This window comes from Telmatherina bonti (assembly GCF_933228915.1).
Source record: "Telmatherina bonti genome assembly, chromosome: 10".
NCBI classification, from domain to species: domain Eukaryota; kingdom Metazoa; phylum Chordata; class Actinopteri; order Atheriniformes; family Telmatherinidae; genus Telmatherina; species Telmatherina bonti.
Window position 1 is genome coordinate 6,118,851 of NC_136628.1, and position 10,794 is coordinate 6,129,644.

The following is a 10,794-nucleotide window of genomic DNA, read 5'->3' on the forward strand; positions in this document are numbered from 1 at the left end:
CTCATCTAATTTTATTTCATCTCATCTCATCTCATCTTATTTTATCTCATCTCATCTCATCTCATCTCATCTTATCTTATCTTATCTTATCTTATCTTATCTCATCTTATCTCATCCTATCTCATCTCATGTCATCTTATCTCATATTATCTCATCTCATCTCATTTTATCTTATCTTATCTCATTTCATCTTATCTTATCTCATCTCATTTCATCCTATCTCATCTCATACTATCTCATCTTATCTCATCTCATCTCATCTCATCTCATCTCATCCTATTTCATCTCATGTCATCTCATTTTATCTTATCTCATCTCATCTTATCTCATCTCATCTTATCTCGTCTCATCTCATCTTATCTCGTCTCATCTCATCTTATCTCGTTTCATCTCATCTTATCTTATCTCGTCTCATCTCATCTTCTTTTGATGTTTCTGTCTTTTGTTTTTTCCTCCATCCAGATGATCCTACACTGTTTTCTTTTTTTTTTTTTAACTGTTTTCTTTGGATGTAGCCGCTTGGAGTCTTTTAGCCAAGTTTCTCCCTGTCGTTTTTCTGCTTCTTGTTGTCTGCAAAGCTCTCCTGTACTGCACATATTTCTTATGCAGGTGTGTTCCTCAAGAATAAATCTATATATTTCCACAGGAAGTGTGTGTGTAAGTGGGACAATTAATGAGCGCTGACATTAAGGTTTGTTACTGTGAGTGTGTAAAGCTGCAACAGCGGAGCTTTGCATGGCATCATTTCCCCATGGTAACCACTAGAATGTAAACACACTGGAGACTGAAGCTTGATGACAGAATAAGTGTGTGTGTGTGTGTTTGCATCCACATCAGCTCTCGTCTGGCTCTTGCTGAAGCAAGGCTGCAGTTTTATTTGCTCTTGTTTGGATCTGACACAGGAAAACTCAGCAGAGGAAAATGAGGCCTCTCGTTCCTTAATTATTTAAATCAAACAATTATCTACGACTGTCCTGGGAAAAGCTCTTTTTATCCGCTCATCCAAAACAAAAACAGCATCCAGGGTGGAGTCAGGAGGAGGATAGATCACATGGAATACAGCAACCAATGGAGGCAACACACAGTCACTTTTCTCTCATTTTTAATTATTAAAAATGACTATTTTCAAACTGCACAGGTGCAGCTCACATTGTCGGAGCAGGCCACTGGTTCCACCAAAATGCAGCGTTCTGCACATTTCTGTCCAGTTAAACAGCAATAAAGATGCTGAATAAATGTCCATGCACTGTGCCATGCAGGGGATTGTCAGGTCTGACAAAAAGAGTCTTCAGTGAGGATCTGAGAGCGAACACATGAAAAGCTCCAACCATCTCTCACATGACCTGAAAAAGTTTTTTACCTTAAATCACCTTAAATAGAACTCAGTCCTGAATATAGAAAGATTCTCTGAATTTCTTCTGTTTATTTGCAGTCTGTCACTTTGTTTCAGGAAGACTTGATACACTCTTCACATTGATTACACACTCAATTATATATAATTTATAGGACTCAACTGGAGAGCCGCTCGACCATTAAACTTTGATGAAGCCATGTACTACATTCTTTGTTATAGACCAACATATCAGCCGCCACTGTCTGGAAGACCAGAAATATCTATAAATATTGACAATTCACTGCATGATTTTTTTTTTTTTACTTTTTTCATGTCTTAATTAAAAAAATAAAAATATACATAAAGGAAGATGAAACATGTCGGTATGAAATGAGATGGCCGTTATTTATGAATTTATGAATTAAATGTATGTCGGATTAAACATCATGGATTATTACAGGACAGTTTGCTTGATTTTTAATTAGATTTTTTTTGTTTTATGTATATATATTATAATATATATACATATATTTTATATATGTATATATATATATATATATATATATATATATATATATATATATATATATGTGTGTGTGTGTGTGTGTGTGTGTGTGTGTGTGTTTCTCATTTGAAGTAGATTTTTTTTATCATATGAAAAAATATTTTGGTTGGTAAACAGTCAGAAAAAGCTTTCTGTGTCAGAATTCTTGACTTAACGTAACAAGGTCGACCTCCTAACGCGCCTCTATTTTTATCTGTTTATTTATTTATAAAGAATTTTTAAAGGTGTAAAAATTCCCATGACTAGTTTGGGATATTTTAGTGGAGCAATGACGGGATTTCTTTGTCTTCACCACAGAATGAAAACAGCATCAGTAAATAGGAAAAAGCTGCATTAAATCATTGGATTATCACATTCTAGTAGGTAAAGTCATTTAAAAATGACATTTTTGTGCATGAAATTAGAGAGAAAGTGATGTTTTCTTTTGTACCAGCAGAGGATTTGTTGGTGCTGGAGGCCCCGGCGGTCCCAGGGTCCTGCTTTAAGGAGCTGCTGGGTTTAAGGCCTGTCTCGAGTTGCTCCAAAGGGATGAGAACCTGAGCCTCTGTTGTACAACAGATAAATGCAGCTTCTTAACAAACATACTCAAAAATCAATAGTATCATAACAGATGATATTTATTATTCATTAATAATGTGTTTATGGACCCAAACCACCTGCTGAGTGCAGGCAAGAGGAGGGGAGGATTGTGTAATGTAAGAAAAATGTCTCTGTAAGGTGAATCTACTGTGTAAAACATCACGCCGACATGAGGTCAAAATAATTAGGAATTTATAACTAATTTTTTTTTTTTTTAGCTTTTTTTCATGTTAATTTGGCCCCTTAAGGACCACGACTCTCCCCCCTCTTAACATATCTAAGCTTTTATGTTTTTAACTCTGCAGGTTGTTGTTGCAGAAAACTGTCTTTTTATGCTTTAATCCACATGTGATTTGGGAATATTCAGGAATATTTAAAAAATGTTCACTTCTTCAAAATATACTAATTCTTATACAGTATGCAAATTTAATTCCATTCTTTTCTGCACGTTTCAGTTTTCTCTCATCAGATTATCATGTAAAACATCTGACTTTTAGGAAGAACTGAAACGTTGACAATAAAGTCAGAATAATTTTGCTTTCAGAAAAAAAAAATTCCTTCTTTAATTCACGTTAGTAGCTACAAATCAGACAATCAACTGGGAAGATATTCACTTTACCTTTCAACAATAAATTGCAACTATATATATATATATATATATATATATATATATATATATATATATATATATATATAAGAAGTATATATTAGTGCTGTGTATGTATTTTTCCAGAGCCATACATGGATCTTCTGGGAAATTATGTAGATTCCAAGCTTTTGTGCATTAAAATCTTTTGGTGCAGAAAATCTGAGCTGCAGTTTTATTGGAACTTATTATTTAACTTGGAGAAAAAAAAAACTTTTATTTTGTCTTTTTTCATTTTACGGTTTTAAATTATATTTTATAAAACGATTTTCCAGTTCAAACATGCCGAGACACCGACAGTTTGCTCTCATTTTTTTACGATGTGGTTACCAAGAAAAATATTTATACTAATATTTTTATTGATTCTTGTGAATAGATTTAATTAAAAAATAATAATAAATTAAGGAATTTTAGCGTTATTTCTAAGAATTGTAATCGCAGTCTATGTAAAATGTTTCTCTCAAGCTGGAAGGATCTCTGTTGTTTATCTTTCCTCTCATTCCTGGTTTTTACAGGTTTTCTCGCAGCTTCAGGTTTGGTGGTTCTGGAAGCATCAGGCAGAGTTCTGCGTTTTTCAGGAAGACTAACAACAAGAGTAACCAGAAAAATAAGACGAACTGAGCCTCCTGTTCCTCCTCTTGTGTCAGGACGACTCGCTGTTTGGAAAATCAGGGACGACGTGATGAAGCGCTGCGCTCTTCATCCTCAGCAAAGATGATCAATATGAGAGTCACTCAAGTATCAAATCCTATTCATCACCGCTGGGAAGCAGCTTTTAGACGGACCTCCTTCACCTCCAGGCTGCTCGTGTTTCAGAGCAGCAGCTGCTCCTCACAAACACGCTGATGCCAAGAAACACACACACACACACACACACACACAGGCTGCTGTTCCAAGCTCGTGTTGCACTGCCATCAAATTTATCCTTCTTTTGACAAAGTCAGACTCTTCACACCTCTGTCGGCAAACAGATGACACATCTGCGGCGAGGAGGTGATAAAAAGACTTCATGTTTCTGATGCTTTACAGTCTCTTCTACAGCTGGATTTAAATATAATATCTAACTTCCTAAGACATCTTTATGAAAATGGCCAAAGAGAAGCTTTGAGAAAAAGGAGTAAAACGTGCAGGGTTTTATTCAGCTTCTGCCGCTTACACAGACACATTTAAAGCACTTTCACAAATGAAACGTGTTGGTTTTCTTCTCCAAAAATAAATTAAGTTCAAATAAATTAAAGGCAATATAATGGAGGAAAATAATAATAAAGTTTTCTCAGAAGTGTTGAAAAATAAGTATAAATAAGGCCGACCTTCTCCATTCATCATATTATCTACATAGTGCGCTCCACAGATGTGTCAGTGATCATAACCACCATAATAACAAGTCTAAATCATTCTTTTCCATGAGGACACAGAGAGGGGGGGGGGGGGGGGGTCGACAGCTTCTGAATAATATCAATACTACTAATAATTTGATTGTCAAAGCGTCATTGCAGTGAACTTGAACAAACAACAGGTTTACACATCAGTGAGATTTCTAGGCCTAATTCACTAAGAACCCAGTGGCAGAAGAGCTAAAGCCAAAAACACAGTAAAAACCAAGAAAAACAGCCTCCTCCTCCTACCTGGGGGGTTTAAATCACCATGAACGTGCCAACACTTGCGTAATGAGGTAGACACACAACTATACCGTGTGAATGCGTGTATTCGTGCGTGTTTAGTGTGCGTGTGTGTGTGTGTGTGTTTCCTCTTATTGCGATGCATTCACTTTCAGGGGGATGTTTGGATATTTTTGGAGCCATGAATGCACAGAAAACACCCCTCAAGTCGCCACATACGAGTAAACCATGCAAAGGATTACAGATATTGTGCCTCATAAATCATCAAGACTTCTCTTTTTTTCTCTTTTTTAACTGTTTTGGTCAAAAATCTCCCCCCAAAAAACCTTTTAAATAAAAAAAAGCTGGGAGAAAGTACAGCGGGAATTCAATACATTTCAATGAACTTTTCCACACACGGAGGTGTCATATATTTACACACATATGTACACTGAGAGATATAAAAGAAAAAGCTACTGAGGATAATAATAATAATCATTATTATTCCTCCATTCTCGTCATTATCATTCTTATTTTTGTACAATAATTGCCATATGAATGTTTGATCCTCTTCTGTTTCTGGAGATCACGTCCTGTCTCCCTTCAGCGGACAAAGTCTCAGGTTTTTGGACCGGGTCTCAGTCTCTTATTTCCCTCCCAGTCCCAGTGCTCAGACTGCGCTGTCAGAATGAAAGAAGGTACGCCGCTGCACCAGGCTGAACCTTCAGGGGAGACCCAGTTTAAACTGGGAAGACAAAAGGTCGCGAATCCAGAAAAACCCGCAGAAACACCCGCAAAGAGAAAAAGAGCAGAAGTTAGCGCCAGTGTAGAATACTTGTTCTGGACTCGGTGCCAAACACTGCTGTGGTTGCTGCTCCATCATGATCGATATTAATATTTATTATTTCTTTCAACTTTTTTAAAACACATTTTAATTCAGATAATCTTCAAATCTGATTATTTTTCCTTTAATCAGAGCAACAGAAAAATAACTATAATCTACCTTAATATTAGTTGTGTATTATTATCTCTTTTTTTTTTTTTTTGTCACTGTGCAGCAGCTTGTCCAGCGCAGGGTGTCGCGCGGGCCAGTCCCGCTCCAGCAGGCCCCAGCAGGCCCCGCGGCGTACCTGTCTGTCCTTCTGACCCAGCAGCTGCAGCTTGTCTCTGCTTTGTCTCTAATCGGGGACAGAGTCCCGCAGCTTTGCGGGATCTCTTAGTGCGTGGCAGAAAATTTCATTCGTTTCTGTTTTTGTCTCTGGTTGCAAAACCAAACCCGGACCACGTTCTTCTTCAGGTCCAGTTTCTCCGCGATGGCCGCGATCTTCTCCGACGACGGCCGCGGCTGGACGGCGAAGTACGCCTCCAGGGAGCGCTTCTCCGGCGCGGCGATGGACGTGCGTTTCCTCTTTTTGTCCCCCCCGTTGAAGATCTCCGGCTTGGACATCTTCTCCCTCTGCGCGCGCTCCGCCTCCTCCAGCCAGGCCTCCAGGATCGGCTTCAGGGCCACCATGTTGTTGTGCGACAGCGTCAGGGACTCGAACCTGCAGATGGTGCTCTGGCTCAGACAGCCCACCCCGGGGATCTTGAGGTTGGCCAGGGCCGCCCCCACATCGGCCTGGGTCACCCCCAGTTTGATGCGTCTTTGTTTGAACCTTTCAGCAAAAGACTCCAGCTCGCGGGGGTCCGGCTCCGCTTCTCCGCCCGCGGCCCCCAGGGAGCCGTGGGAGCCCAGCCCGTGCGGGTGCATGTTCATGGACTGTTGGTGGTGGTGGTGGTGCTGCATGTGGTTGATGGCAGACATGTGGGCGGCCGCGTGAGCTGTGTGCGAGGCCGTGGAGCAGACGTCGGAACCGGGCATCCCCGCCAGAGAAATGCCCGGGGTGAGGTGGTCCAGCAGGTCCCCCTCCAGGCCCTGCGCCGGCTGGTGGTGCGCCGGGTGGTGGTGCGACGTGAGCACCGACGGGTGGTGCAGGTGCGCGGAGGACGAGGTGGGCGTGCAGGTCATGCTGGTCATCGTGGTCATGGTGTGGTAGGTGGCGTCCGGCTTGAAGGGGTGACTCTTCTGCGCCACGATGTCCACGGCGGCCAGAGCCTCGGCTCTCTGAAGCAACGTCTCATCAAAGCCGGCGAAGATGTTCCCCTGCAGCTGGAGAGGAGCACAAGGAGCCGCTTAGGTCCAGAAAACACACCAAAGCTCTCAGCTGTTTAATTATTGTTCGCGTTTAAACATGGAAAATAGTAAATTATCAGGTGGGAAAAAAAAACATTTTGCAGAAAGGTGAAATGATTTGAAGCAAATAAAAAACTTTTTTTTTTTTTCATTTAAATGTTAATAAATCAAATTTTCTGGATTTATATTTCTGGACAATATTATAACTTAGATATTAAAAATGAGAAAATAATCTCCATAAAACTATAAACAAGTTGACTTTAGTGTAAAATACAGAAGTTTGACTTTTCATCCACAAATACTGAAATAAATTCAGTTTGTCTCAAATCAGGAACGATGAGTCTTCCACGACGTGGACATTATTTTCTGCCAACGTGCTGGAAGTGTGTCAGCAGGAAGGATATTCATCTAAAATTAATATTTACGACCTCCTGAATAATTCCTGCGGACAATGAAATGAGCCTGAGCTGGAATATGAATGGGATAATATGAGATAACACGCGCTCGGAGAGTCCACGCAGCCTCGCCTTCATCCTTTATTTTCTTTCACTTTCAAGAGAATCACATGCGCGCGCGCGCGCGCTCAACATTTGGCCTCAGATTCTCGTTTCAGGTCTTGTGATTTTCAAGAAGAGCTTCCATCCCCGTACAGACCATAAATCCCCTCTTTTCCTGAATCCCTCCATCATTTATTTGAACAGTGAAAATCTGACGGGATTATTTTTTCTACCATGAATACTTATTTATAATTAACAACACAGTTAGATATTAGAGAATTTTCTAATAATTTAAAAACTCTTTAGCAGAAAAGTTGTATTACTGTTCTGAGTCCTGTAAATCCTGACTTGGTGAAGGTTTTTATGTGTTTTATTCCCAGGAAAAGCTGGACTCACCGACGGCGTGGGCAGGCAGGCTCTGCGGATGGCCTCCGAGCTGGAGTGCAGAGGTGTGTATTTGGGCTCGTGGAGGATAGGGTGCATACTGAAAGGTTGTTTGCTGTTCATCGACATCATGATTGCAGAAGTGAGGGAGGGTCGCCGTCCGTCTTCCTCGTTCGGCTCCGTTTTGTTGGATTTCTACAGAGAAACGCCTCGGAGAGGAAAGAAACCTGCCGCGCGCAGATGCTCTGGATGGAAAAAAGTCTGCCTCAATGGGGACACAGGTCAGGTTCGGCTAAAGAAAAGGAGAAAAAGATGTGGAGATAAAACTCCAGGACTCCTGCTGATCTTCTGCCTCCTTTAGCCTGAAAATGACTTCTATAATAAAGATGCTGCTTGCCTCCGGCACCTATATTGGACCACTGCCTCAAAGGCTACTTCTCATTGGAGGAGCGTTCGTCCCTCCCGCATGATCCCTCCGCCAATCACATGGAGGTATGCCCAGTAGCCACGCCCATACGTCTGTCAAAGCTGGTTCTGTGAGGATGAGGATGCTGTGGTTTCACTGCTGCTTCTTCACATGTTGGAATCAATACCTGAACGAAAAATGTGTCTCAACGTGAAGTTTTGATATGAAAACGTGAAACTGGACCACCAACAAACCAGGACCCCAAACTATTTATCTATCTATCTATCTATCTATCTATCTATCTATCTATCTATCTATCTAGCTATCTATCTAGCTATCTATCTAATTAACTGTTTGTTTATTTATCTCAAAAACAAATCTTCTATTAATGAGGAAATACTTATTTTAAACGCTGATGAGTCTGAGTGAATCTTTTATTATTTATTATTTATTATTAATGGCGCATGCAGGGATTCCTTCGGACCCCATTCACTTTCTTACCAATTAATACATAAATTAATCATGCTTCATTTACTTTGTGGCTGTGGCGTGGACGGCCCCTTCCCACACGCGCGCGCTCTTCCCTCAATTAAAGAATGAACAGGCTTGAACAGGAACGAAAGAGCACAAGCAGCAGACGATGAAATATTTACACACAAACCGCGAGAGGTCAGCGGGGTATGACCTGTCAATCAGTCCGGACTGACACGCGCACTGAGCTAATTATTGCGTTAATCACACAGGCCTTCCGATGGTCTGTCTATCTATCTATCTATATATATATATATATATATATATATATATATATATATATATATATATATATATATATATATATATATATATATATATATATATACATATATATATATATATATAGATAGATAGATAGATATAGATATAGATATATAAAGACAGTATAGATATAGTAGATGTAGGAATATAAATATGAAATTAAGTCCTTAAAAAACGTCCCAATTTTTATCTTCACTTCCAAATTTTATTTCATGACTTTAAATCAAAATCATATCATCAGACTCACAAATACAGAAAAAAATTATTTTAGGCCATCAAACCGTTTTGGCCCAAACAAATGAAAGCTGGTCATGCATAATTTCATCTTTCTTTGTCATCTTTCTGTGTTCTGACCTCAGACGGATGACTAATGGCTGGTTCTCCAACATGACGTGCTCCTGTATAAATATACAGGGAAAAAAACTACTTCAGTCTTTAGTATGATCAGTAGAAGAGAACAAAACCTCTGATCTCCAGTAAGAGGTTCCATCAGAACCAGAACCAGGAAGGCATAACCTCCATCAGAACCAGAACCAGATTGTTTCTCAAAAAGCTTTTTTTTTTTTGTTTGAAGCGTAAAAAGACAACATGTTTGTGTTTGGTTGAACAGATGATTTGGTTCTTGGTCTATAATCACATTTTCGCCATCCTGGGATGAGGAATATTAAAACTCCATCCTCAGTTGAAGGTTATAAACTAATATTATGAAAAATGAGTTTAGTATTAATAATTTTCTAGCTGTTTTGCCTCCAGTGTGGAGACGGGCCAGACCTGGCAACACACTAGCTCAAGGAATCAAATTGCTCGGCTGTGTGTGTGTGTGTGTGTGTGTGTGTGTGTGTGTGTGTGTGTGTGTGTGTGTGGTCTGGAGTTACACACCGTAGATGAGCTTTGGGAAGAAGCAGCGCTGCAGACACCCGGCTAAACATCTAACCAGTAGTCAGTAGACTGACTTTGTTTTGGGCCACAGTGACAAAGTTGAGGATCTCTACCAACACATGCCTCATTATTCACCTCTATTCATCTGCAGTTAAAGAACGCAGAACATTTGCTGATGATCATCATGCAGGTTTGCAGTTGGAACGTAAACAAGTAAAGGAAAGAATAAGTTTGACTGAAGAAACGAGACAACGCTGTGGCAGGAACGAACAGACGAGGCAGAAAGAAAAGCTGTGGCAGCAGAAGAACAAGACCTGGCATGAACGATAACCAACAGCTTGCATGATAACAACAACAAAGATGAGGATCTGCCACTGAACAAAAGAATGATTTGACGCTGGTGTGTGTTAACATCTGGCGTGAAACATGGCGGGAAGCGAGACTTAGAGGAGACTCAAAGGACGGTTTAGAATCAGGAAGTATGCTAAACCTGGAAAGATGGAAATGCAAAGGTGATGTTTTATTACCTTATGAAATCTTTATGATGATACTATATCATATGATATGAATAGTGAGAATGTAAAATAACTTTATGCAAATCAACGCAGAATATCTGCATTTACATCATCATATGTGGGTTGTAGCGTCCAACAGATCAAACCTACATGATAGTGTAACTAGACCTCGATTCCTTCCGGCTGTTTCTGAAACTCTGCCTGCTGGTCTGCAGTCCGCCGCTGAAACAACAGCCCGACTCACCGGCTTCGCCTACAAAACAAGCTGCAGTCTCAGTGACGGAGGCAGGAAACCTGAGCGAGGCCTATTGTCCTGCTGTAGCCAAGGCCCTCCAGAGGGTCCCTACACCACTCATCAAATATATATCAGCCGCCTCCACTGGGACACCGGCAGGCAGGACGACAGAATGCAGGATGTACAGCT

At 40.4% G+C, this 10,794-nt stretch overlaps 1 protein-coding gene across 1 annotated transcript; it reads right to left on the bottom strand.

Annotated features, from left to right (window-relative positions):
• Positions 1 to 5,937: 5,937 nt before the first annotated feature.
• Positions 5,938 to 7,907, bottom strand: pou4f4 (POU class 4 homeobox 4; the record flags this gene model as incomplete). The annotated part of the gene is made up of 2 exons (XM_079247575.1): positions 5,938 to 6,870; positions 7,788 to 7,907. The coding sequence occupies 2 exons, from the start codon at positions 7,905 to 7,907 to the stop codon at positions 5,938 to 5,940; spliced, it is 1,053 nt and encodes a 350-aa protein (XP_079103701.1).
• Between the last annotated feature and the right edge of the window lie 2,887 nt (positions 7,908 to 10,794).